Source organism: Vipera berus (assembly GCF_964194415.1).
Source record: "Vipera berus genome assembly, chromosome: 13".
Taxonomy (NCBI): Eukaryota; Metazoa; Chordata; class Lepidosauria; order Squamata; family Viperidae; genus Vipera; species Vipera berus.
The window spans coordinates 18,060,170-18,088,135 of NC_138216.1; the positions used below are offsets into that span (position 1 = coordinate 18,060,170).

Below are 27,966 nucleotides of genomic sequence, written 5' to 3' on the forward strand. Positions count from 1 at the left end.
ACTTTGCCAGGCAAATATTTACATATAAACATACACTGTAGACATATTTTATCCCTCTTAGCCTTATAAATATACTGCTCAAAAATAAAGGGAACACAAGATAAGACATCCTACTATTAAATACAGTACATTGTGTTGTTTAAGTGTTCCCTTTATTTTTTTGAGCAGTATATTTACTTGATTTAAAATGTCTGCACCTGCCTTCAACTGCCCAATGGAAAGGCAGCTAACAAAAAAGGGGCATTTACAAAACAATTACATAATAACCGAATTGGAAGGGACCTTGGAGGTCTTCTAGTCCAGCCCCCTGCTCAAGCAGGAGATCCCCTAGCATTTTGGACAAATGGCTGTCAAATCTCTTCTTAAAAACATCCAGTGATGAAGCACCCACAACATCTGGAGGCAAGCTGTTCCAGTGGTTAATTGTCCTTACTGTTAACATTTCTCCTTAATTCCAGGTTGCTTCTCCCCTCAATTAAGTTTCCAACCATTGTTTCTTGTCTTGCATTCCGGTGCTTTGGAAAATAAGTTGACCCCTCTTTTGTGGTAGCCTCTCAAATACCGGAAGGCTGCTATCTATCTCCCCTAGTCCCTCTTTTCTCTAGACTAGCCATACCCAGTTCCTGCAACCGTTCTTTATATGTTTTAGTCTGCAGGCATTTAATCATCTTAGTTGTTCTTTGCACTTTTCTAAAGTCTCAACTTCTTGTTTTTCAATCTGGTGACCAAAAGTGGATGCAGCAGCTGTTTGGATTCCCTTGCAGCCTAGCTAAGGCGTGTCCAGTTGCAGCACCCAGCCTGGTTTGCTTTGACTCTCCCTCCTTATTGTTGCTCCAGGGGCCCTGAAGTCCTACCTGAGGGAGCTGCCAGAACCACTGATGACCTACGCCCTGTATGAAGAATGGACCCAGGTTGCAAAGTAAGGCGGATTTTTCCTGGGATCTCTGCTTTGGCCTTGTCGATGCTCGAAAAAGCTTTGGAAAGCTGTGCTTGAAAATCACTTTCTTGATTTTCTCCTTGCATTTCTTTCACTGTTCTTTTTAAAGAAACGATGTTGTGCTTTCATTTTGTTTTATCATATTTGTTGTAAGCTGCTCAGAGTAACCCCACGATGACAAGGGTGACAAATTTAAAAATAATAAATAATGATAAGACTTCTGTCTTAAGCCTACATTGACCAATTGGTATGTTGTTTTTCACATACTTACCTTACGCATTCAAGGTAAGATGAATAAATTTGATAGTAATAATGAAAACAGAGATTACTGTTGCATTATTTTCCTCCAAACTGGTTAATATTTCTAAGTAGTTCATGTAGGACCTTACAGTTTTAGATTTTTCTTCAGCAACCCCTGATAGCATTGCAAGTAAAGCTCTGTTGCACATGGGAATAAAAGTGCAAGTCCATCCCTTTTAGGCCAATCTCAAGAGAACATTTTGTTTTCCCCTAGCATCCAGGACCAGGATAAGAAACTGCAAGACCTGTGGAGGATTTGCCAAAAATTGCCAAAGCCTCACCTGGCCAACTTCAGGTAAGTAGGGGCTCAGAGGCTTTCCTCACTCCTTGGTTTTAAAAGGGAGAATGCCGGGGTGCAGAAGCTCAAAGAATACGTTCACTGTGGTGTTAGGTCCTCCCCTGGAATGGGAGCGCTCTGCATTGTTTGCCACTTTGAAGTTTGCAGTACAAACTCTCGTCTAGAGAATGCAAATCCTAGAACCCAGGGTGTACCAGTTGGCAGTTATGCTCTGAGACCTGAGGCAAAGGTTTGACCTGGAGGGGCCTGACGCTGTATTTAGAATGTTCTAGAAGAGGGGTGTCAACTTTAAGTCCTGTGGACTTCAACTCCCAGCATTCCCCAGCCAGCCAGGTCTTAAAGATGCCAAGGTTTGACCCCTGTCTTCTAGAGGCAGAGCAGGGGCTCAGTCCCTCTTTGGCCCAGTCCCCACTGGAATGTATAGGAATCGTACAAATGAAAAGATAGTCCTACCATGAAGGAAAGCCATTTCATCCATTCATGAGAAGAAGCTGCCCAGCTTCTTCATAAACACCTCCAGAAAGGGTGGACTCAAAACTTCCACCTATGGAACTGTCACGTGGAAAACTGCCCCAAGAATTCCAGTGGATGCTGTTGTCCGTGGCGCTCTGAAGCCCCATGAGTAATCCCTCCAAAGAGTTTCCCACTCTTGATTTGTGTGCTCCTGCCCAGGCAAGAATTGAAATTCACAATACTTTTGTGGAATTTTTGCACCATCTAGGAGAGAGAGTGTGAGCTGAGTATCTTGGACTTCAGTTTTCCAGCGATGCCTTTGGTTCTCCTTAGAGCCTAACGCTGATTATTCCCTGCAGGTATTTAATCAAATTCCTTGCAAAGCTCGCACAGTATAGTGATGTTAACAAGATGACTCCTAGCAACATTGCCATTGTGCTGGGCCCAAATTTGTTGTGGGCCAAGAATGAAGGGTAAGTGTTGAGTTCTAATACTTGAATTGGTGGCCCTATTTCTGATGCCTTTAGCAGCTCTTCTTTGAACTGCAGCTAGGGCTTTTCAACCTTTTCACCCATTGTACCACTTTTAGGATAGGGCAACCTCTGAGTACCACCAGTCGCCTAGCAAGATGTCAAAAAATAGATGACCAAAAAAAAAAAAGGAAAAAAGTGATAAAGTACAGGTAGTCCTCGACTTACAACAGTTCGCTTAGTGACTGAAGTTACAATGGCACTGAAAAGAGTGCCCCCCAAGCCACAGCCGAACAAGACGCCTGCCCGCCTGGCAGTGCTCTTCCCCCTGTCCGAGGTTTTCATTGTTGTGAGCATTTCTGTTGAGGATTGGCAGCGGGGGTGGGGTGGGGGGTGTTTGGTTTTTATTTCCCCCGTCTGCTGGGTGGTTGCAGCAGGTTTTGGTCACTTCACCTGACCCTGGGACACTGTGACCGTCATAAATATGAATCAGTTGCCAAGCATCTGAATGTACATCACAAGACCCTGGAGATGCTGCAACATTCCAGCCGATCGGCGCTTCTTCTGGGCTCAGCAGAAGCACCGGGATCAGTGCTGAGCTCCAGCTGGATCCTGGCGCTGGTCCTGGAGCTTCCGCTAAGCCCTGACAGCCCCAAAGAAGCGGCTGATCCTGGCGCTTTCGCTGAGCCCTGACAGCCCTGGAGCTCCAGCCATCTCTCGCTCAGGCTTGTGCGGTGCTGCCACCGATTCAGCTCATTCCCCTCCCCCGCTACCACTTTTCTAGGATGGTCGCGTACCACCTGCTAGGTGCCAATGTACCACAGGTGGTACCCGTACCACTGGTTGAAAAGCCCTGAGCCAGGGGGTCTTTGGTTAGGGAGTGAATCTTGAATATTTTTAGGGTTAGATTTTTGCCCAGTTCTTTAATGGAAAAGGTCCAGCACAGTCTAAATCACTGCATAAGAAGTCACTACCAAGTATTTCTGTGCCATTTATTTGTTTTGTGCACAAAAGATTAATAGCATCACTTAAGAGTTTTATTACTCAATTCTGCAAGTCCTAAGATTGGTTAAAAACTGGAGCCTGCCAGGGCAATCCATCTTGGCAGATTTTCAGAGGCCAGATGTAAGACTTGAGGGAATGCACTTTGTCGCCTAAGAGCAACACAGGGGAAGGCTCAGGCAGAATCTTCATGAGAACTTCTCCTGAAAGTTTTGCAAGAGGAGAGGCCCTTAGAGCAGGGGTGTCAAACTGCTGGCCCGTGGGCCGGTTTCATCATACCGAAGCCGCGCCCACCCCATTGCCGGCCATGCAAACAGAGTGGCGATACGTCGTGACACGTCACGTGACACGGCGAGTTTGACACCTGTGCCTTAGAGGGAGTGGACTTTAAACCCTTCAGTTGTGCCCAGTAAATAGTTGGCAGCCAGTAGACCTTCTGCCGGACAGCCCTTGACTCCTGTTTCTGAGCCCAGTGAGCAAAATTCATTAGCTTCCTTGATTGCTGAGAACATCTTTAAAGCCGGTGGTCTTCTCTCCCCAGCTCCCTTGCAGAAATGGCAGCAGCAACTTCAGTGCACGTGGTTGCCGTCGTTGAACCCATCATCCAGCATGCTGCCTGGTTCTTTCCTGAAGGTAAAGAAAATGCTATTTCTTCTTTGCATGCAATCCCAATTGTTCCTTCCTAGGAGAATCGGCAGGCTAATATTGGGACTGCTCTGCTCTTTGCTTTTGATATTTTTGCATCCTTCTAAAAGCCCATGTAAAGTATTGAAAAGAAAGAGCTTGGAAACATCTTTTGTTTTCAAATACATAAAGTTGGAAGAAAGAGAAATGGGGAGGAAAATCTTGTGAAAAAAGCCAGGCATTTATAATTAATAGAAATTACAATTTTTCAAGGGACGCGGTGGCTCAGTGGGTTAGGACACTGAGTTTGTCGATTAGAAGGTCGGCAGTTTGGCGGATCGAATCCCGAGTGCCGCGTAGCAGAGTGAGCGCCTGTTACTCATCCCAGCTTCTGCCAACCTAGCAGTTCGAAAGCATGTAAAAATGCAAGTAGAAAAATAGGGACAACTCCAGTGGGAAGGTAACGGCGTTCCGTGCACCTTTGGCATCTAGTCATGCCGGCCACATGACCACGGAGACGTCCTCGGACAAGCGCTGGCTCTTCGGCTTTGAAACGGAGATGAGCACCGGCCCCTAGAGTTGGAAACACCTAGCACGCATGTGCAGGGGAACCTTTACCTTTACAATTTTTCAATACATCATCAATTGATTTTAAGTAATAGAATATATTATATTGTAAAAAATCTAAAAAATATTATTAAACTGTTAAGAGAATATAACTATCAGGAACCATAATGAGCATAATATCAATCACAAAATGAAATTGTAAATTACAATGAATTCTGCCCACGCTGCTGAGAGTATTTTATTTAGAAATATTTAAAAACTTACTTTACTTAGAGGAAAACCAAAAATGTATCAAAAACCACATGCAACAAATTACAAAATGGTTTGCAATTTGAATCAAATTCTATGTCAGATTTACTTTTAAAATCACAAGCTTCTTCTAGATGTTGAACTGTATTCCTGCAATCCGGTGAGCCGTTCTTAGGCGGGACAGACATCCTTTGTAATAAAAGGCATTAAGTGCCTCACAGCAGTTAGTATGTGCAAAGCTAATCCGGGCTATTTTATGGGAATATAGAGTTAGTAAAAATACTGCAGTTAAAAGGATCACCTACTCACCTTTTAAGATTTGCTTCATTCTGCTGCGAATCATTTTCCAGAACTGTTGAGCAGCAAAGTCAATTGTAAAAATGTAATTTCTGAATCAGGTGAGGTTGGAAACATCTTAATATCTCCATTCAGTTATCAGCTAATTCTCTGGAGACATTAATTCCACTGAAACATTGAACTTACAGCTTTTATTACAAGTTTTGGGTGCCAGTCTAATTTTTTAACTTGCAAATTGTATTTGTTTATTTTTTTATGCCACCCATCTTCACTATATAGCAATAGCACTTAGATTTATATACCACCCCTTAGCACTTTACAGCACTCTCTGAGCAATTCACAGCATCAGCATCTTGTCCCCAACGATCTGGGTCCTCATTTTACTGACCTCAGAAAGATAGAAAGCTGAGTCAACTAGAGCCGGTCAGGATCGAACTCCAGGCTGCGAGCAGAGTCAGCCTGCAGTACTGCATTCCAGCCACTGCGCCGCCGGGGCTGTAAGTGACTGAGTGACTTACAAGGTTTTAAACAAGAAGAAAAATTATTAAAACATTAAAACTACACAGATTAAGATTTTAACTCTAAATGGAAACCAGAACTAAGAGACGGGCAGGACAAGATCTTCTTACTCTGTTGGCCACCTCCAGCTGTGAGCACCCCCCTCGAGGCCCCAGGCCAACCAGCAGAATAGGTTTTGATTCCTTCCAGAAGGCCAAAAGGGGGGGCAGTTCTCACCTCTAGTGGTAGAGTGTTCCACAGGGATGGGGCACAGCGGAAAGGGCTCTTCTCCTTGAACCTACTGCTGGAATTCCTTAGCAGATGGGATCTGTAGGTTTCTTCTGGTGATGCGAGTGGGGCAGGCTTGTCCCATTGGGGAAAGACGGCTCCTTAGATACCTGCCTGGACCCATGCCGTGCAGGGCTTTAAGGTAACAGCTAACATCTTGAACTGGATCCAGAAGCAAACCTGTAACCAATGCAGCGTGCGCATTGTTGTGTGTGCAACACTAGCAACTCCAGGACTGTGCATGATGCTGCATTCCTTTGTGTTGTACTGCTTTGTCTGATCGTATTAATCTGAAAAGGGAAATAGAAATGAATTTACCTTAATAAGGTATTTTTGTCCTCTGAAATTAAGTTCTTGGCCTGAAGGCCGTGTTCCTCCGAACCACTCAGAGACACTTGTATTCCTGAATTCGCAGAGCTGGATTTCAATGTCTCTGGAGCGTTTGTGGGGCAGCCGGCTGTGTACTCCAACCACCTTCCTGCAGGGGGCGACTACGATTCCGGGACCCTGGAGCGGAAGAGGCCGGTCAGCATGGCTGTGATGGAAGGGGAGCTGCTGAGAAAGGAAAGGTAAAGTGACCGTTTCTTCCCTTCCTCCATCCTGCCGTTGGCTTAGCAGTTTATTCAACACCATTTGTGGCTCTTTAACTTAAGTTAAAGGTTCGAAGTTCTTCCAGAGGTCATAAACGTGAATTTGATCTTCACAACCAACAGTCCCTTTCTTGGCACATAAGAAATCAAAGATTTCTTTGTCCAATGAAGGAAAACAGATCAGATTGTTATTATGCAAGAGTCCTATTGGCTCTTTCAGTCCCCCCCCCACCCTCCAAAATGTTGCATAGTGAGTGATGTTTGAATTTTGGCAGAAGTTAGCACTCGTTTCTAAGTTAAGTTGATTACCTTCATGCTGTATATTAGCAGCCAATCAGAGAGACTCCATCCAAAGAGGTTTAGAGCAGGAGTCTCCAACCTTGGTAACCTTGAATTCTGGGAGTTGAAGTCCACAAGCCTTAAAATTGCCAAGGTTGGAGACCTCTGGTTTAGAGTATTAAAAGCTATTGATGGAGTTCCTTTCAATCACCAAGCCTGGAAGGCACAAATGTATCCACTTGAGTAGCAAAGTACCCGCAGGACTGCTCAGGGTGTCAGGTCCAAAGGCATCTGATGGGCAGCTGCTTAAGTGATCCACCAAAGGCATCTGATGGGCCTCCTTAAGGTATTCTGCAGGTGGGCATTGCGTATGCTGACAGGCTTTCTGGAAGCCTCTGTCAGAGAGGAGCTGGGCATGCCTGGAGCCATGGCCAGCCAGCCCTGAGTGGTGCCTTTCCCCTCCTTACTGCAGCCTAAGGAAGATCCAGAGGTAATGTACATGCTGTTCTTTCCTACTCACCGTGTTCCATGCATGATAGAAGCCCTAGGGAGATCTGGTGCTGTGGAAGCAACAGGAACAGACTCCCCTTGGGATCCGCGTAGGGCCCGCAAGAAGGTGTCCCTGCCAGTCCGGACCGAGGAAGACTGGCAGCCCTCACGATAAACGATTACAGGCTCCTGATCTCCTGCAGCCCCTTTTTATAATCCATGACAATCCAACGCTCATTTGTTATGCCAGTCGCCTTCCCTGAAATTCTATCGTGTCTTTGGAACACCAAATTTCAGACTGGAAATTTGCTGTGACTTTAGTTTGAAGAGTGCTTAGCACATGTTCTTTCTCTGTGTGCCTTGGGCTTCCTTGAACTCTGTTGTACCCTGACTTCCAGTGTGAGCTACTTGGCTTTTTCTTGCCTTACTAGCAGCTAGACCAGGGATCTCAAACTCCCAGCCGAGGGGCCACAACCGGTTGAAGTCCAGGCATCCTAAAGTTGCCGAGGTTGAGAAACACTGACTTAGAGGCAAGGCTGAGTCTGCCGGCCGGCAGAGATGGCCCTGGCCACCTTCATCGCAGACACGGAGCCCGCTGGCTCTGGGCTGAGAAGGAAGGCTCTCCCGCGCTCCCATCCTGCGTCCAGGCCCTGCCGCTGCCGCTGCCTGCACAGGCGTGCAGAGTGGAAGGAGGTGCCCCAGAACACGGCAGGCAAGCGCTCTCTGGGAGGTGCCCAGAGCAGGGAAGTGAGCTATGGCAGCTCTTTGGAAAGGCTGCCTGGGATTTCAGTGGCCCCTTTTCCACTGCCTCCCGGCCACGCTCTATGCACAAACCCACCACTGCACACGTGAGCCCCATCTTCAGTAGCAACCACAGCAGCCACTGCAGAGCCCCACAGCTGTCAGCCAGCCAGTTAGCCAAAATGAAATGCAGTGAAATGGCTGTAGGATGTTTTGTGTATTTGTGTGTGTGTGTGTGTGTGTGTGTGTTTTCTGGCATATGTGACCCTCTTTCTTCATGAAAGAGTTTTTAGAAAATCAAGTATGCAAAGACTTCAGTGGCAATCTGAGTTTGAGGTCCCTGAACCAGACAGACATTTGTTCTACATGCTCTACATTGGATTCATCAGTATCTTAGTTTTCATGTTTTTGTTTCTGCACATTAAATGGGGTTGTGTGTATTCTGGACTTTTACAGATTCAAACATCTAAATTAAAAAAAAAAATGAATAATGCTGGTTTGTTTATCTTGACCTGTTTTAAATCATTTTGCTGCCTGTAAACCTGGGAAACAAATTCTACAGGGCACCAAAGTCTGAGGTGCAGTTTGTGCCTCCCCTGTGACTGAGGACAAGAAGCCCGACTTCTGGGTGCTGATGGCTGGATTGATTATTTATTTATTAAATGCGTGGCTTTGGGCAGCTTTCGTGTCTCTGCTGTTGTTGTGGCTGCCATTTTTATTGCTGTGGCCGCCACTGAATACACACAGCCCGTCCATTCATATTTAAAGAGGTACCGATGCATGTCTGTGACTTAACCAGGAATGTTCTCAGTTGGAGTGTCCCAGGCATTTGGACCACGGGGGGATGATACCAAAAAGGCCCTGCGGATGGAGCTGCCTGGCAGCCAATGAAGTCTCCAAGATTTCCGGGGAAGGGAAATCTTCAAACCACTGCAGAATTCGTGGGGCTGCTTAAGGAGGGATAAAGTGGGCTCATACTGGTCTGCCCAAAAATAGAATGGTCCAGTATGGATATATTGTGTCTCTGCATCACTCTCACTCTCTCTGTGTCTCTCAGGCACACAAAACGAAATGGATGTTGAATAATCAATCTTGCTGGTCCTCGATGCCTGTCGCACTCTTCCTGGCTGAGCCAAAGTGCATTGCACTTTTCAAACTCTGGCTGGCAGAGTTTGTGTGTTCCTTGTTGCTTATTTGCATGGCCAGCAGCAGGAACTCGCCTTCCGTCTCCCCAAGTAGTTCTACTTACTCTTGTGTTTGTGTGTAGCCCGTCTGCATGGAGTGTTTACTCTCTCTCTCCTCTGTAGCTTTGGTGTCAAGGTTATGGACTTCCAGGCAAATCCCCGGAGAGTTGGCACTGTGAATAGAAAGCACACAGCCCCAGCTTTCCAGCCACCGCTTCCGCCCACGGAGGCTGGCCCGCTGGCCCTGGCCACGGTGGAGCAGCACCCACAGGGCCCTGGGGCTGATCCCGGCCTGGCGGGTGTTTCCTCTGCCTGCCTGCCTGGCTCATCAGAGCATTCTCACGGCCAAGGCACGGAGGACAGCAGGTAAGAGGGGAGGCTCAGAGCGGCCTTTGAAATGAGGCGCTCCTACTTATCACGGGAGCGAAGTGCCTGGCTGTCGATCCCCAAAGCGAAAGCGGGGTGCTTTGCAAAGATAGCCTGCTTTGTTGCCACAAGGAAGCAGGAGAGTGGTGGTCATCCTGCCTTAAAGCAGGCCAAGTCTCCCTCCTGCTTCCCTCCAGAGGTCATGCCAGAGCCCGCCCCAGTCAGGGAGAACGCAGAGCTGCAAGGCAGAGCCGGGATTCTCCCGCCCGCCCAGCTTGGAGAGATGGTAGCTTGTTCTTCTAACCCGCTAGCCAGAACCTGTTTGTCTCGTCTTCGTAGGCTATGTCCCACCCCCACCCCCACCCACCCCGGTCAGTGTACCACAGTGTTATTGTGCTTCAGCTTTTCCTTCCATGAGGAAGGCGGGGATGTGGTGCATGTTCCTTCTGAGGAAGCTGATTTTCTGCACTGGAGAAAGAGAGATCTGCTCCCCCGAGGCCTTCCACCAGTGTGACTCTGGGTCCTTGTGGGCAGCCTATTTGCGTACCTTTGGGGAGAAGATAAGGAAGCAGCTGCTCAGAGAGGCCTGGCTATTCTGAACAAGCTCCCCAAAATATTTGTGTCTGAGCAAAACCCAGATTGTAGGAATGGGCAAAGCAAGAAATGTTGCTTGCTAAAACTAGTTCAAGGGACCTGAGTGAGATTCAAGGACTGGTGAGTAGTTGAAGAGATGCTCATTTGGGTTTCTGGAGAACTGCGGTCTTTGGCCCAGAACCTACACGGTACGTCTCAGAAAAACTAGAGGGACGACGCTCTTACATCTTTAAGAACCCCCTCCTAACTCTGTGGGCCTTGCGGTTGGTATTGCTAACCTTGCTGCTCTGCTGCTTTAAGCACGTTTTTTCCCTAAGCTATGGGGATTCTATGGACCCCCAGACAGCTGGGTCAGGCAGGCCACCAATGGACTAGTGACAAGGGGGGGGTCTGCCTGCACCTTGCACCTGTTTAATGCAGAAAGGGCCCCACATCACACAATGAGCCGTAGAGAGAAGCAGCTTCTGGCACCGGCAGCAGCCTTTGACGCCGTCTTTCTCTCCTTGCAGCTCTTCCAAGCCGAAGGACTCGGTGCCCTCAACCACACCACCACCCCCCAGAAACGGTGGACCTGCTCAGCCTCTCAGCAGCGCCAGCCAACACTTAGCTGGGCAGCCCCAGAGCACCGCCGGGCCCAGCCCACACGCCCTCAGGCGAGGTTTGTCCTTTGGAGCCTGGGGGGGGTGGGGGGGGGGTGGTGGGAGTCAATCTAAAGCTCCCAGATCTTTCCTGAAGATCAACTTTTCAGTCAGAGTTTGCCCATTTTGGGTGAGCAGGGGAAGGAGGGATTTCTACGCTGGCCTTTCTTTTTCAGTTCTGGTCACCTTGCAGGAGGGCCAGAGAGCAGGTTTTGCATGCCATTGGCCCCTTTGGTTATTTCACACCAAGAGAAGGCAGAACATGCTCCCAAATCAGACAGTTGAATTTTCCTCTGAAGTTACTCAAGCGATAGACTCTTTGGGGGATAAATCAGATGGAGGAGGAGCAGAGCTGGAATGGGAAGTGATAACGCTCAAAAAGATTTATTTCTTCATTTTGTAAATGTATATAGGCACCCATGTCATACAAATGACTGATCCAAAGTAAAAAAACACACACTAATACAACAAAATAACAATAATAACAAAATAACAAAAACCACTTCACTCTTTCTGTTGGAACTGATTGGATGGGTAGATTAGATTAGACTGCTGGGTTCGGACAAATTTTGGCCAGGGGGGCACAGAGCAGACTGGGTACGCAGGGACGGTTCCACGTGGAGACACAGAGGGCAATGGAGCTCTGTTCTCGCCCCCTTCCCCCCCCCGCATTATACTCTTAGAACAGGGCTCTCCAAGCTTGGCATGCTGGCTGGGGAACTCTGGGAGTTGATGCCCACAAATCTTAAAGTAACCAAGTTTGGAGATCCCTGCTCTTATAAAATGGAAGGTCTGCAGGCATTTCCCTAGGAGGGGAAATGAAGCAGCCCTGGAAAGAGGCTGGCCAGGCTGGGTCTTCCGCGGTAAAACAACCTCCGTCCAATTTCAGGGTCCCCCGAGAAGCTCAGTCTTTTTCAGTCGGGGTGCCAGGCACTTACGGCAGCCCATGAAGTAATTGGAAGCTTTGTGCTCGTCCACAGTCTCAGCCGTGTCTTTTCCTTTTGCTCTCTCTTTCAGCCGTCAAAAAACCTGCACCGGCCCCTCCAAAGCCAGCAAACCCACCTCCGGGGCAGCCTGGGATCCCGAGTGCCACTCCAGCCCCCAAGCCCCCCACAAGGAGCCCTTCTCCTCCCAGCCAGCAACCCAACCAAGGAGGTGCTCAGCCTTCTGCTACCCCGCCCCATATTTCTGCCCCCCGGCGATACTCGAGCAGCCTTTCCCTGATACAGGCTCCCAACCACCCACCCCCTCAGCCCCCCACGCAGTCCATAACACCCCCTCCCCAGACCAAGGCTGGCAGTTTTGGACTCTCCCCGCCTGGCCCGGAGGGAGGGTCAGAGCAGCCCTCACCCACCCCTCCAGAAACCCCCACACCGCCTGACACGCCCCCCCTGGAGAAGCACAGCGCCGCCTGCTCAGCCGCCCAGCCTTCGAACCAGGACATTCCACCGGCCCAGTCACCTCCTCCATCTGGCACGCTGCCGAGGCCCCGGCCAGTGCCCAGACCTCGCAACCGTCCCACAGTGCCCCCTCCGCCTCACCCTCCTGCTCCCCACCTGTCTGCAAACGGCTCTCTGCTGGGTCCCCCGGCAACAGCGTCGCACATCGTGACCGGTAAGAACCCTCTCAGCTCCACAGGCATGTCTTTGAGCCCAGGCTTTGATGCAGGAATGCTCTACCCCAGTGGGGACGGCCAAAGGAAGGGCCCCCCACCCCAAAAGCAAGCCAGCTACGGCTGTCAGCCAGCCCTCCATTGGAATCTCAGGGTTGCTGTCCCTTGAGATTGGCAAAGTCCACAGATGAGATGATAAAGGCAGATTAACTGGATTCATAGCAGCAGATCGTCTAGATAGGAGCATAGCGCATCATTTCAGAGAAGGAGTAGTGGAGACATTGGAGCAAATAGGAAATGCACAAGCCCACTTCAGTGTTCACATCAAGTTTTGCTTTCCTTCAACTGAAGAACAAAAGCATCCTCAACGGTCAGACCTCAGCAGTCCCAATTTTGTGTTTTGGGCTTTTGCATACCATCCTTTGCTAGTCCCCATTCTTTCCCTCCAACAGTAGCCGGTCAGTCTTCCCTCTGATTTTCCTCTGCTATCAAAATTATTTTCCTCCACACTGAAGAACATTCCAAGATGTCAGGTTTGCTCCCTGCGTTATTATAGTGTTACACCCAGATCAGTAAAGTCAGGTTTTATCCTTTATTCTCCGTGGTTCCTTCCTTGCTGCCCCAGGCAGGGTGCTGGTTCAGAAACATTGAGAAAATTTCAGTGCTGTTCGTTAGATCATGGGAAGACTGGCTGAATTTTATTATACTCAGATTGTGGGTGGCAGACGGGGGGAGTAGCAATTTATTCTTTGGTCTAAGGCCCCTCCCTTGCTAGCTAACAAAGTAATTTCCCTGTTGGTGCAATGCGAATGTGATTCATTTATTGCAGATTGCATCGATATTTACAAGCTCTTTTTATTTCTTAATCTGGATTGGGCGCTTTTTAATAATGCTTAACGTTACTTTTAAGCAGCATATTAGGACAAAGTCTTGACTTCTGGCAGAATGAAATAGCGCATGCCCATCTCTTAATTTTAGCAGGCTCTAACATATTGATCCACAGAACCCTTGCAGAATTTGGAAGAAAACAAGTTTCAGCTGCCAAAATAATCCTTTGAATCCTTTAGGTTGTAATATATCTACAAATAATATTCTAATTGAGAATTTTATTAAATAATCTAGATGTTTGAGCTGCCTTATTCAATAGGAACTGAAATTGGAAATGGTAAGAGGAAATTGAGGCCTTCCGATTGGCCGGAAATGTTGCAAATGTTGCATAATCATGGATGCCGCTTTTGTTTCTTACTAACTGGCCACCGTAACCTGGCTTGCTTGCACCTGGACTAATCCTGCATGTGAAAGGAGTGATGCTTTTCTTGTCCATTGTTTGTAATGTTGATCTCTGTATTAATGCATTCCCTGGATGTATTCTAGTCTACTGCCCCTCCCCGGTCCATCTTTGTCAACCTTTCATCAGCAGACATTGGAATGAATTTCTGCTTTTCAAAATCTTCAGAGCTTCGTAGCATGTCCAGTTAGAAGTAAAAGGTGCACACAGAGATGCACACGTAAACTGTTCTTCCTTCCACCCTTCTGATGGCAAATGAGTTCTCTCCACAGAGAGCTAAGTGCAACCTTGTAGGCCCATGCCAGTTCTGGCACTGGTTGCTGTTCCCTTATTGTGTGAACAAGGTACCTCCACTGCTGCACAGGACTTAAATATGCAGGGTAAGAAGACTCTGAAAGAAAGGATTGGAAGCTCTGCATTAAGAATTATGTATTCTTAATAAAACACAAACTTGGTGTGATCTTGGAGTAAGCAGCTGTTGCCCCAGACAGGTTGGCATGCATTCTTTTGTCCTACTTGCTGCCCAAGAGTTCTGTCAACTGTGATGTCTAATCTTTTATGTGTAGAGGGACTCAGCTCCAAATACTGTCTGATTTTCTGGAGGTGACCCTGACTTAGAAAGATGATACAGCAGCCAAAGCAACTTTCTGGTGAGCAGTAGATTGGCCCAAAAAACTGAGAAAAACATGCCATTTTTTTTCCTAAGCAGTTTCCTTTATCATTCCTCACCTGCAGACAGAAACCTTGCCAAACTAAAGCAACTACTTGCATCATGTAAGATCTACTCGAGAACATCTAGGGAGGAACGGCCTTGACCCTCTTCCTCCCAACCAGACTATCTAAACATAGTCCCTTTCTCTTGGTCCTCTGGTCTGCAGCCTCTCCCTCCTGGGAATCCAGACAACATTCCACCGTACCCACAGAGGCTAAAAGCAGACAATCCAGTCGATCCCCTGCTCTGCCTCATGCCCTGTCATGCTCTAGCAGCAACCCTCACCCAACTCCATGGAAGTTTGAGGTCATTAAAGCTCTGTCATTAGAGCCAAGTCCGGTGCCCATCCAAGCTTTGCCCATGTGATTGTCCGAAAAGGAGCAGAACTTAGTACGGAAAGCCCTAACTAGAGTTGCATCTCTGCTGGTGAGGAAATTTACAGTGAGGGGAAAAGTTATTTGATTCCCTGCTGATTTTGTACATTTGCCCACTGACAAAGAAATGATCAGTCTATAATTTTAATGGTAGGTTTATTTTAACAGGGAGAGGCAGAATAACAACAAAAAATCCAGAATAATGCATTTCAAAAAAGTTGTAAATTGATTTGCATTTTAATGAGTGAAATAAGTATTTGATCCTCTATCAATGAGCAAGATTTCTGGTTCCCAGGTGTCTTTTATACAGATAACAAACTGAGATTAGGTTAAAAAGGTAAAGGTTCCCCCGCACATGCGTGCTAGTCGTTTCCAACTCTAGGGGCCGGTGCTCATCTCCGTTTCATAGCCGAAGAGCCAGCGTTTGTCCGAGGACGTCTCCGTGGTCATGTGGCCGGCATGACTAGACGCCAAAGGCGCACGGAACGCCGTTACCTTCCCACCGGAGTGGTCCCTATTTTTCTACTTGCATTTTTACGTGCTTTCGAACTGCTAGGTGGGCAGAAGCTGGGACGAGTAACAGGCGCTCACTCTGTTACGCGGCACTCGGGATTCGACCCGCCAAACTGCCGACCTACTGATCGACAGGCTCAGCGTCCTAACCCACTGAGCCACCGCGTCCCGAGATTAGGTTACCTGTATAAAAAAACATTTGTCCACAGAAGCAATTAATCAGATTCCAAACTCCACCATGGCCAAGTTCAAAGAGCTGTCCAAGGATGTCAGGGACAAGATTGTAGACCTACACAATGCTGCATTGGGCTACAAGACTATTGTCAAGCAGCTTGGTGAGAAGGTGACAATAGTTGGTGCGATTATTCGCAAATGGAAGAAACACAAAATAACTGTCAGTCTCCCTTGGCCTGGGGCTCCGTGCAAGATCTCACCTCGTGGAGTTTCAGTGATCATGAGAATGGTGAGGAATCAGCCGAGAACTACACGGGAGGATCTTGTCAATGATCTCAAGGCGGCTGGGACCATAGTCACCAAGAATACAATTGGTAACACACTACGCTGTGAAGGACTGAAATCCTGCAGCACCCGCAAGGTCCCCCTGCTCAAGAAAGTACACATACAGGCCCCTCTGAAGTTTGCCAATGAACATCTGAATGATTCAGAAGACAACTGAGTGAAAATGTTGTGGTCAGATGAGACCAAAATTCAGCTCTTTGGCATCAACTCAACTCGCCATATTTGGAGGAGGAGGAATGTTGCCTATGACCCCAAGAACACCATCCCCACTGTCAAACATGGAAGTGGAAACATTATGCTTTGGGGGTGTTTTTCTGCTAGGGGGACAGGACAACTTCACCGCATCAAAGGGACGATGGACGGGGCCATGTAGCATCAAATCTTGGGTGAGAACCTCCTCCTCTCAGCCAGGGCATTGAAAATGGGTCGTGGATGGGTATTCCAGCATGACAATGACCCAAAACCCACGGCCAAGGCAACAAAGGAGTGGCTCAAGAAGAAGCACATTAAGGTCCTGGAGTGGCCTAGCCAGTTTCCAGACCTTAACCCCATAGAAAATCTGTGGAGGGAGCTGAAGGTTCGAGCTGCCAAACGTCAGCCTTGAAACCTTAATGACTTGGAGAGGATCTGCAAAGAGGCGTGGGACAAAACCCTCCTGAGATGTGTGCAAACTTGGTGGCCAACTACAGGAAAAGTCTGACCTCTGTGATTGCCACCAAGTACTAAGTCATGTTTTGTGAAGGGGTCAAATACTTATTCCACTCATTAAAATCCAAATCAATTTATAACTTTTTTGAAATGTGTTTTTCTGGATTTTTTGTTGTTGTTCTATCTCTTACTGTTAAAATAAATCTACCATTAAAATTATAGACTGATCATTTCTTTGTCAGTGGGCAAACATACAAAATCAGCAGGGGATCAGATAACTTTTTCCCTCACTGTACAAGAGCAAGTGCAGCTCCATCTTGCAGTCATTCTGCATTGAAAGGCAAAGGTTACCTTTGACCCATCACACCAGGGCTGCACATCTGTGGAAATGAAGTCCCGTTTGCATGTCAGATGTCTCTTCACCTTTTCATTGAGGGAGGCGGGAGAACAAGGTGGTTCCAGTGTAGAAAGAGCCTAACTCATGTGTGCTCATGTTTCATGGATTTTGAAATGGGGAAGAGAGCTAGGTAGCAACGTAATTGTGCTAATAGGATTTCTGCCCACTTCCAGGTCCCATAGAGTTCTACTCTTTGCAGATCCACTAAAGCCCCAGGCCCAACCAGCTTGACCAGAATGCGTCAAATTGAGACCAATGAACCAAATTCTGTTTTCATTGACCTGTTTCTTCAAATTATGCTTCTCCTACTAAAGCAGTTTGTGCTTTTCCAGAATTATCTAAGTTGATACTAGCTGGGTCCTGACAGTTGGACTTTCAATTTGTGGCAAACCACTTTCCCCGTATGACATGAAGAAACTTTGGCTGCCTGAGAATAAAGCTCTCTGTTTTTCAGGAGCTATGCTGCTAAATTTGAAATTTTAAGATGAAGGCATATCCTGTCACTCTGAGGAGGTCAGGCTCCTTCCACAACAAAGTTACTAGCCATTATGGCTCGCATGATAAACTTGATTAAAGTAAGTTAGGGGATTCTGGAATTAGATTCTGAATTGTAATTCCTGCTTTCCTTTGAATTCAGACATTTTAGCATAATGTTGGCAGCAGAGGGAGAGTCTTGTGGATCAGCAGCCAGGCCTGAGTTTATCTTTCAGCATTTGCGCTGTGTTTGATGTCTTTTCTGCACAGATACCAGTTGTGAGGTTCAAGAGCAATCACGGGGCATCCATGGCGTGGAACCTCCCGCCACAGAATTGGTGACTTCGCCGAATCAGAATTCACACAACCACCTTGTGCTTGATCTCGATCATGATACTGAAAGCACTGCTTTGTAAAAAGAATAAAATCACTCCAAAGCAGCCTTTTCTATCCCAATGAAAACCTAACCAGTCCAGGATTCACAGTGAGGAGCTTTAAAACAAAGAAGGAATGGTACCACTACCTGCCTTGTGTCTTCTGAGAAGACACATGATCTTTAAAAGAGTTTAATGACCTGTATCCTGACAAAGCTGCCTAAGCTAACATTGGATGTTCTGGCTGTTGCTAAACCTTGTATGAGAAGCTTGACTGCTGCTGTTAATCGAGACGGCCCTTGCTAGAAAGTTCCAAGAAGAATCCAAAGCAATGCATGTGTAATGGAAATCATAACCCTTTCAAGACCTCTGTTGAGCTCTTCTTCTTTGTCCGTATCAAACAGAGGCGTGCAAGAGACATGCTATCTCTGATATGCTGCAGACTTCGTTAAAAGTATGAACCAAAAAATTGCTACAGGTGCAGAAGATGACTGCTGGTTATCGGTCACTTTTCTAAACGGTGGATGTATTCTTGTGCCTTGATGGACTTGACACTGTAGAAGGAAATGTACTGTCTCTCTAACCATTTCAGTGCTATCCTTTTTTAAAATATGATTCTTTCCCCCTTTATTTTTCATAGATATTTGTATTAACCCTTCTGCTCTGGTTTCTGTAACTTCCATAGGCAGCTGCTGTCAAGCTGAACTTTGGAAAATATGTATTGCTATAAATGAGTTGAACTTTGAAAGTTATTTTGGATATCTTGTTGGGTTCATCTGCTCAGTAAAATTATTCTAATTTTTGTCACTATGAAACTGATTTATTGTAATTTTCCTACCCAAAGAGCTGTATTTTCCCCCTAATTCACCAGTGAAATAAATTGCTTGGGAGTCACCCCAGAAAGAAAAAGGGGTTAGTTTGGCAAGAACCTGGAAGATGCTAGGATGTATAGACCGCTGAGAAGCATTTACCCCTAATTTTCCCCTCCTTAACTACTGTTAGTCTCATGGGGTCAGGACCCAAAGAATGAGATGTACAACAGCTTCTGCAGAGTCCCTGATCCCTCAGCCCTGGTTTGAAAGAACACCAGCAGACCACTCTCAAGTCTTCCTATCAACTTTATTGCTTGCTTTGTTTTCCCTCTGCATGGGTGAAGAGATGGAGATTAAAGTTCTCAGGCCAACTTGATCCAGGCCTTTGGACCCGCTTGTCCATAAGATTTCATGTAGACATATGAGTAGGAGTAGGCCATACTGTTTCTGGGGAGGGGAAAGGAAAGTGGAAGAAAAAAGAAACATCATTTTCTCAACCCTTTTACCAGCAGTAACCAGAAGAGCATCTGTATTTTCTTCAGTGCACCCACATTGTGTGTGTACAATGTGCAGTCTGTCCCCAGGGATTAATCAGAGTGTGCATACATGTTGCCTTTGTGTCTCAGGGTTGGCTAAAGTGGAGTGTGTGTGTGTGAGTGAGTGTGTGTGTGTGTGTGTGTGTGTGTGTACACGTGTGTGTGTGTGTGTGCGGACTATGTAGGAGTGTGCCGAGTATGACTAGGAGTGCAGGAGGCTGAAAGTGGAGCCTCTCAAACCTTCCCAACCCCTGCCCAAGCCTCCCCAACCATTTAGATGCAAGTTCACACAAATTTTGTTTTCCCATAATCCCCATGAACCTGCCTTTCACAGTCGTAAATTATGATGGTTGTAAAGTGCGTCATCATGTGACTGACCTGATTTTATGACCTTTTTTGTGGCGACTATTACATAAACTCATTGTTTCCTATAGGGCATTTTTGCCAAAAACCAGAAGTAAAGCCCTGTTCATCAAAAAGACAAATTGCAGTCATGTAACTGCAGGACATTGCAGATGGCCATAAATGCAAGTTGGTTGCCGAGTGCCCAAAATTTGGCCATGTGACGGGGAGGGCGGCTGGCTGTCAGAACTTTGGAACCAGGTCATAAGGATCTTTGGGGAGATAGCTCAGTGACTAGTCCTAAGGCGAGGACTACCAGTATGACGCACAAAGCTTTTTTCAATACAGTTGGGCTAAAGGTTTGGTTCTCGGCATTCTTAATTACAGGTCGTCCTCAAGATATGACTGATGGAGCCTGTCTGTTTTGCATGTGATGACAGCTGTTAAGCTGCATAGTGGAGATCTGGAAGTGGCCGCCATTTTGTTCCATCCACAAAATGGCAGCCAGGGACAGATTGCTTCATTTCGCTGCCTTTACAAGGTCTGCACAACGATCGTTCAGAGGCCTCTGCATCACTGTGGGGACGTTAAGGCAGCAAAGGAATCAGTTTTTCTGGCAGCTGCCATTTTGTCCCTGCCCACAAGCAGCACAAGATGGCTGCCATGCTTGAGTCGCCGCTGCATGGCCCAGGGACGTCATGGGCTCCCCTCCTACAGCATGAGGGCCAGAGGTGAGTGTGGGGAGCAGACCCAAGCACTGTGGGGTCCTGGTGGGATGGGATGGCAGAAAGAGGCCTTGCAGCATCCCTGTAGTTGGTTGTGAGGGAACAATTCCAGAAGTGGTCACCATTTTGTCCTGTCCTTCCCCAACACAAGGAAGGAAAGTGTGGGGCGTGATTGGCATGTGTGGAGCAGGCCCAAACGGGGGAGATGCTGCAGCGACCCTGCAGTGGGTCATAAGGGTGAATGACCACAGGGCCACTGCAGCCATCATAGTTTGAAATGGTCATATGTAATTTGAGGGCTTCTCTTCTAATTTTCTTCCTTAAGCACCCTGTGGTACCTTGAGGGCTAACCGTGTGCTTTTGCTGACAGTTTCAATACACCACAATCTTTGCATGAAGCATTTTCCTTGGAGGCTTTTTCTCCACCCGCCTCCTTTTAACCGAAAGGCATTGGGGTGTTAAAAACTAGATAGGGTGGGGATGGAAGGATAACTTGAATATATTTCCAAGATCATCTAATTGCACTTAAAGCAGAGGTCTGCAAAATAGGCAACTTTAAGGCTTGTGGGCTTCATCTCCCAGAATTCCTCAGCCAGGATGGGTTTTCTTAATGGCAGGCTAAGGAATTCTGGGAGTTGAAGTCCATGAAACCTAAAGTTGCCTACTTTGGAGACCCTTGCACTAAAGCGGCAAATGGTCTGTCTACGGTCTGTTTACAACCATCTTCAGTTCCAAGTAGAACTTACAGCTTCCTAGCAAAATGGTGACTTATTTGGTCCATGGTGAGCCCTGTGGAAGGTTCCCATCAACCAGGGACTGTCTTGGAGGCTGGCAGAGACTTTCCTTTTGGGCTGCGGATTGTCTGGTCCCCTTTGGGCGGCTCCAGGAGGGAGGGAGTTTTCCTCTGGGCAAAAAAGGTACCTGAATCCATTTGTGGTTGCAAAGGATTGTTGTACATCTTCAGAAATTCTGTCGGGCTCAAACATTCTTGGCTCCTGCACAAATACTGGATTGTTTCCGCTGGGATCAGCAGCTCTGGCACAGCAGTGTGGAGACACTCGCCCAGGCTTTTGTTGCCCACCTTGAGAGGAGGAAGCAAGCACAGCGGATTTAATCCCATGGCATTTATTCTGGAATTAGTGCATACATTGACTTCAACCAATGCTGCTCAAACAACTGACTTTTCAAAGCTTGGCCTAAAATAAACTTCCAGATTGAAGAATGGGACTGGGAGCAGAAAGGAAGCTCCCAATATGGATTGCGCAGAATTGACTTAAACTGAGGTAGCATCAATATATTTTCTGGGAATCTATTTTTTAAAATAAACTTGCCAGTAAACAAAACACCAGAGAACTCAAGATTCTGTATCTCCATGCCAGGATACTGGCTCTTTCAAGAAGAGCAACTATTGTTTTTTATTAAACTTAAAAAGGTAAAGGTTCCCCCACACATGCGTGCTAGTTGTTTCTGACTCTAGGGGCCGGTGCTCATCTCCATTTCAAAGCCGAAGAGCCAGCGCTTGTCTGAGGACGTCTCCGTGCTCATGTGACCGGCATGACTAGACGCCAAAGGCGCACGGAACGCTGTTACCTTCCCACCGTATTGGTCCCTATTTTTCTACTTGCATTTTTTACGTGCTTTCGAACTGCTAGGTTGGCAGAAGCTGGGACAAGTAACAGGCGCTCACTCTGCTACGCGGCACTCGGGATTCAACCCGCCAAACTGCCGACCTGATCGACAAGCTCAGCATCCTAACCCACTGAGCCACCGCGTCCCTTGTCTTCAAAGTATTTTGTCATATGTTGTTCATCTGAGGTTATATATATCTACCTTTAAGAACAGAGAGGGACGCGGTGGCTCAGTGGGTTAGAACGCTGAGCTTGTCAATCAGAAGGTCGGCAGTTTGGCGGGTCGAATCCCAAGTGCCGCGTAGCAGAGTGAGTGCCTGTTACTCTTCCCAGCTTCTGCCAACCTAGCAGTTCGAAAGCACGTAAAAAATGCAAGTAGAAAAAAAGGGACCACTACGGTGGGAAGGTAACAGCGTTCCGTGCGCCTTTGGCGTCTAGTCATGCCGGCCACATGACCACGGAGACGTCTTCGGACAAGCGCTGGCTGTTCGGCTTTGAAACGGAAATGAGCACCGGCCCCTAGAGTTGGAAACGACTAGCACGCATGTGCGGGGGAACCTTTACCTATGTTCATATAAACCACATTAATGCATCAGAAGCTCAAAGAACTATCACAAGTAAGAAACTAGAAAACAGTCTCCATCATGCCCTTGGCAATATATTATATATATCTCCCCAAGTTCTTCCCTACACGTTGGCATTGTTAACTTAGAATATGTCAAAACCTGTTACAGTGCAAGCCTGTAGCCAAAGCAGTAGGAAGGAACTGGCTTCTGAAGGAATAGAAGAGACATTCAGTACTGTAGTCTCTTGACCAAAGCAGAGAGATGTAAGCAAGTGAAATGCCAGATTTCTTGATCTATCAGAATTTGGTGTACTTCTTGTGCTGAGGACATCTCAGAGTCTTGGGCAAAAAGCTGGAGAGACCTCCTGGCCACAGAAATGTACTGTACATTTCTACCAACTTAGTCCCAAAGGAAGGAAATCTACTGTTGAAATGAATTATTGTTATGTACAGCCAAGTCTATTTTGGATCAACAGTGCTGGTCCTGGAGAAATCAACCTGATGCCAGAGAGAGAACAGCTGAAGGGATCTACTCTCACCTTGAGTGTTGCAAGATACACTCCCAGCTTGAGAATGAGTGTAAGACACTCAGTAATAACTTCTTCTGTGGTCTGGCTCTGGGTAACATCTTCCAAAGTTACAGGCACTTCCACTTTGGTGGCATTCCACTGTGAGAAAAGTCTGGTGGGGATGTTATGAGACATTACCACTATCTTAATATCTCGCAATAAAGCCCTAAAAGGGAGAGAGAAAATGTATTAAACCCATAGGTCTTTGCACACACATTATGCACACTCTTGCATCCGTGTTCTGTCAAAATCAAAATATTTAAGGCTTGTAGCTACCTACCAATGAGGTGGTCACAACAGAGACACTGGCTACATTGCCCATGGACGTGAGAGGTTGCCTCCCTTCCTTCCAAGTATTTATATAGCGCTTCCTGTTCTAAAACTCCTGAGGTGGTTTACAATAATTATGAAAACAAGGTTAAAAACAGGATAAAAACTAAGTGGAAATAATCCACAAGAAATTTCTCAGCAGTTGGGGAAAGGCAGTATGAAAATAGAAGTTTTTCAGAGAGGCTAAAAACCAGTTCCTCGGGGCGGGATCCTTCCAGTGATGACCCAAACCCGTCTCTTACAGATTTGATGCAGGATGTTTTTATTCCAACGGGATGTTGTTGGCTTCAGTAAGTTGTCATGTTAGCCATCCAGATCAAGGTAGAAATCTAGATCTTTCTCTGAAATCTGCTTATAAATCCTTGCTCTCTGAATCACACCAAGTCTGCTCCTGATCCAACCACAGGTCTTCTGGAGCCTATAACCTTGCTCTCTTGGCTGAACATCTTAGGTGTGCTTTTATCTGTCTCTGAAAATAGGGATAAAGAATCTGATGCTAAATGCCAATGACCATCCAAGACACTCAAGTTGCTCAGGAATTGTAAATTGGTGACCTTTGACTGGCCATAGATTCCCCATCCCTTAGATAAGGTGACATTTTCTCCATCATGGGGTTTTTGCTGCTCTCTGGTTGTTTTCTTGCAGACATTTCATTACCAAACTAGGTAACATCTTCAGTGCTAGAAGGGCGGGGGTTCTTCCCCATCTTATTTGCACACCCAACTATGGGGAGGGATGGAAAGCTTTACTTTCCATTGGTGCTGCTGGGCCTTCTGCTTTCTGCCACTTCTCTTAGTTTTTTGGCTTTGTTTTTAGCTGTTTAAAAGCCATCAACCATCTGTGAGTACTGGAGAAGAGGTTATGGAATGCTCTGTTTCTCAGTTTGTACCTTGCATTTTAACTTAACCATAAATGCATTTTTAAATATTACTTTTCACCTTGGGATTTTTTTAACAAGAAAAGCACAGATAAAATATATAAATTATCTAGACCCGTACCAATCGGGTTTCAGGCCCGGGTACAGCACGGAGACGGCATTGGTCGCGCTGGTGAATGATCTCTGGCGGGCTCGGGACAGGGGTTGCTCCTCTGTCCTAGTCCTTTTAGACCTCTCAGCGGCTTTGGATACCATCGACCATGGTATCCTGCTGCGACGTCTCAGGGGGTTAGGAGTGGGAGGCACAGTTCTCCAGTGGTTCTCCTCTTACCTTCTGGGACGTTCGCAGTCGGTGTTGGCAGGGGGGCAGAGATCGACCCTGAGACCTCTCATTTGTGGAGTTCCTCAGGGATCGGTTCTCTCGCCTCTCCTGTTCAACATCTACATGAAGCCGCTGGGTGAGATCATTCGTGGCTTTGGAGTTGGGTATCATCAATATGCTGATGATACCCAGCTTTTTATTTCGACCCCAAACCACCCCAGTGATGCCCTCAACGTGATGTCCCGCTGCCTGGAGGCGGTCCGGGTCTGGATGGGGAGGAACAGGCTTCGACTCAACCCTGACAAGACTGAGTGGCTGTTCGTGCCGGCATCCCGGGAAATTCCGATTATTCCATCTCTGGCCATGGGGGGTGAGCTATTACCCCCCGTAGATAGGGCTCGCAACTTGGGGGTCCTTCTAGATTCACAGCTCTCTTTGGAAGAGCATATTGGAGCTGTGACTGGGCCTTTGCCCAGGTTCGCCTGGTGCGCCAGTTGCGGCCCTATCTAGACCAGGATGCCTTGCGTACAGTCACTCATGCGCTCGTGACTTCTCGTCTAGACTACTGTAATGCTCTCTACATGGGGCTGCCCTTGAGGTCCACCCGGAGACTTCAACTGGTGCAGAATGCAGCCGCACGAGTTGTCTTGGGGGTTTCCCGATACTCCCATGTTACACCTTTGCTCCGCGAGCTGCATTGGCTACCGGTTGCTCTCCGGGTGAGGTTCAAGGTGTTAGTGATGACTTACAAAGCCCTTCATGGCATGGGTCCGGATTACCTACGGCAACACCTGCGGCTGGCGTCAACTTCCCTCCGTCCAGTGCGCTCCCACAGAGAGGGCCTCCTCAGGGTGCCTCCGATCAAAGAATGCCGATTGGTGACCCCCAGGGGGAGAGCGTTCTCTGTGGGCGTGCCAGACCTATGGAACCGCTTACCGGTCGAGCTCCGGATGGCCCCCGACCTTCGCTCCTTCCGGCGCGATCTCAAAACCTTCTTTTTTGAACAAGCTGGCCTGGTCTGACGGGATGGGGTTGGGTTTTTTATAATTAGTTTTAATTTTTAATATGTATCAATTACTACGGGCATAGTTGTTTAATCACTTTTTAATTTTTGTATCCTGTTTTTTATTATGTATTGCCCTGTTCACCGCCCTGAGTCCTTCGGGAGAAGGGCGGTATACAAATTAAATTATTAAATTAAATTAAAATTAAATTAAATACGTGGTCATTAGGTCAATCTTTGAGTCAAGAGCATCATCCATTCCTCAGACGATCCCTTTCCAACCCAACTGTGCAGATAGACTTGGCATCTCTTGGAGGTCCCTCTGCCTCAAGGCTGAGATGCCTCCCCTCTGTCTCCCCACAGCTCTCCTCCTTGGAGGACTTGCTTGACTTACGCTGCTCCCTGATGTTCAAAGAGGGCCAGGTCCATGAGGATGTGGTAGATGGTGCCGCTGGAGGCCTGAGGGGAATGGAAGAGCATCAGGATCTGAGGGTCTGAAGGTGTTTCCACTCAACTCTGTTACTCTGTATTGGAAGTGGTGTTTTCAGAAGCTTCTGGTGGGGAGTTTGCTTAATTCTGCAAGTGGCCAAAGTACATTGTGCTTGTAATATTATCACTATGGATGCTTACGGATTGGTGCTTAAGTTGGATGTAGGTTTTGTCGGCATTGTTATAAATCCCAACACAATTCAACTAAAGGATTTTTCATCTTCTCTTAAATACTTGACCTACCTCCAGAATGTGGAGTATGCTCTGGGAATAGATGAGAAGGACTCCTGAGGCTGCTTCCCCCAAATGGAATCGTGAAATCTTCTGGAAAAGCTGTTCGTGATAATCTTCAAAAAGGAAACAGGAAAGATCAACAGAGAGATCAGCTCAGAATCCCCTCAAAAAACAGACGGGGTGGGAGGAAGGGCAGGCATCCAATGCCTGCTGGACGGGGCTTGTTCCCAGCTTTCTCACTGGTGTCCGTAGGACCTGCTCCATCTGCCTACAGGCTATGGAGGAGAGAGTGTCACGCTTGATGATTCGGAGATAAACAACCATACTAATGGATTAACCTGTCTCAAAAAACAATTTCACAATTGGGCATGTGATGCGAAAGGCCAGTGATGAATTGGCTTAGCTTTCTTTCTTTCTAGGGGCTACTGAACTGGCTGTGGCTTCTGGGCACTGTGATTAGGCAATAACGGGAGGGCCTCTGCATTTGAAGAAATAGACTTGGCAAACATTAGATATTGGTGTTTTGTTGAACCCTGTGATAAATCTGCACTAGAAGCCACCTGTAGTGAATAGAGAGGATGACCTTGAAGGTTAAAGGGAAGATCCACTAGCAAGGCAAAATGAGATAAATGAGGCTTGAGCCCCAGCCAAAATGGGGGTTACAAAAATGCATCAGGCAGCCACCCCCTCCCAAGTCTCATGAAGATAAAGAAGGGAAGTTCATTCAGACTTGCCAGACCCTGTTACTACAGTTGTTCCGATAAAAGTAGGTTTAGGTTTACATGGTCTCTGTTTCTTAGTTTGGTCTACCTGAGAGGGCTGGATTCAAAATTAAGGTTATTACCAGCATTGTCTTCGCAGTGATAAACACGGATCTTCAATGGAGATGGGAGAGTGAGAGTGAGATAAGCAGACCTCCCCTCAGCCAAACAGACAAGGCTCATGAAACCCTTCCCATTTGGGGAAATCTGACCAGCTAGGAAACTTCAGAGTGCTATGGAAGAGCAAGCACAGATTTCAGTAAGATCTTGGAACCTTTCCCTCACTAAGAGCATCCAGGGACTTCGTGGCCTTTAACAAGGGAAGCTGAGTCTTTTGAAGGTCGTGGTGAGACTAACTGCAATACCTGTGATTTCACCCTCACTGGCATTTTCTTGCAGCCTCGCAACAAAGATCAGCCGGTGAAGCAGATATTTCTGTGGGAATAAATGCACCAGAAGATTTTGGTAACAGTTCAGGGCTTAGTTTTCCCCACTATTTGAAGCTCTGTCAACAGTGCAATTTTGCAGAAATAATCCATCACTTATTTTTATAAATATTTTGGTACGTTTCCCAAAAATCCATCAAAATACAGGGTACAGAAAAACCATACCAAAACTCTAGAAACAAAGCTGGATGCTCTAAAGGGAAAACAACCAGCTTAGAAGGCAGAGTCTGGAGATTCAACCCTCCGTCCTCAGCGCACTGAACCACCAAGCAGTTGGATTTTAGCCTAACATTATAGCTCTAACGCAGGGGTCTCTAAACTTGACAACTTTAAGACTTGTGGACTTCAGCTCCCAGCATTCCTCAGCATCTGGGAAGAGAGGCACTCACACACACCCCACACACACACCTCAGGACCTCTGGCCTCCCCACACCTTCATCTGCTGCCGCCGCCTCTCCTCCAAGGCGCTAAGGAGGGTATTCCTGGCCACTGAGGGCATCACCATGTCGGCCATCCTGCTGTGGCAGACTATTCTGGAACCTTCAAGGAACC

The 27,966-nt window shown here is 47.0% G+C and overlaps 2 protein-coding genes across 7 annotated transcripts in view; one reads left to right on the forward strand and one right to left on the reverse strand.

Moving 5' to 3' along the window:
* Positions 1-18,926, forward strand: part of ARHGAP17 (Rho GTPase activating protein 17) — an 80,458-nt gene extending 61,532 nt beyond the window's left edge. The window contains exons 12-22 of one of the 6 annotated variants that reach the window (XR_014027787.1): positions 838-919; positions 1,452-1,532; positions 2,348-2,461; positions 4,002-4,093; positions 6,399-6,552; positions 9,390-9,632; positions 10,736-10,884; positions 11,882-12,478; positions 13,599-13,641; positions 14,331-14,414; positions 17,672-18,926. Coding sequence is in view for 5 of the 6 variants with exons in the window: in XM_081338208.1 (XP_081194334.1) it covers positions 838-919; positions 1,452-1,532; positions 2,348-2,461; positions 4,002-4,093; positions 6,399-6,552; positions 9,390-9,632; positions 10,736-10,884; positions 11,882-12,645 (1,679 nt within the window). In the remaining variant the exon portion in view is untranslated. The other 5 variants (XM_081338210.1, XM_081338209.1, XM_081338211.1 and 2 more) reach the window with 5 other exon arrangements.
* A 70-nt stretch (positions 18,927-18,996) lies between these two features.
* On the reverse strand, positions 18,997-27,919 carry LOC308673930 (testis-expressed protein 47-like; the record flags this gene model as incomplete). Its single annotated transcript, XM_081337979.1, has 7 exons — positions 18,997-19,034; positions 21,112-21,271; positions 22,923-23,118; positions 25,879-25,943; positions 26,217-26,320; positions 27,334-27,403; positions 27,848-27,919. The coding sequence occupies 7 exons, from the start codon at positions 27,917-27,919 to the stop codon at positions 18,997-18,999; spliced, it is 705 nt and encodes a 234-aa protein (XP_081194105.1).
* Between the last annotated feature and the right edge of the window lie 47 nt (positions 27,920-27,966).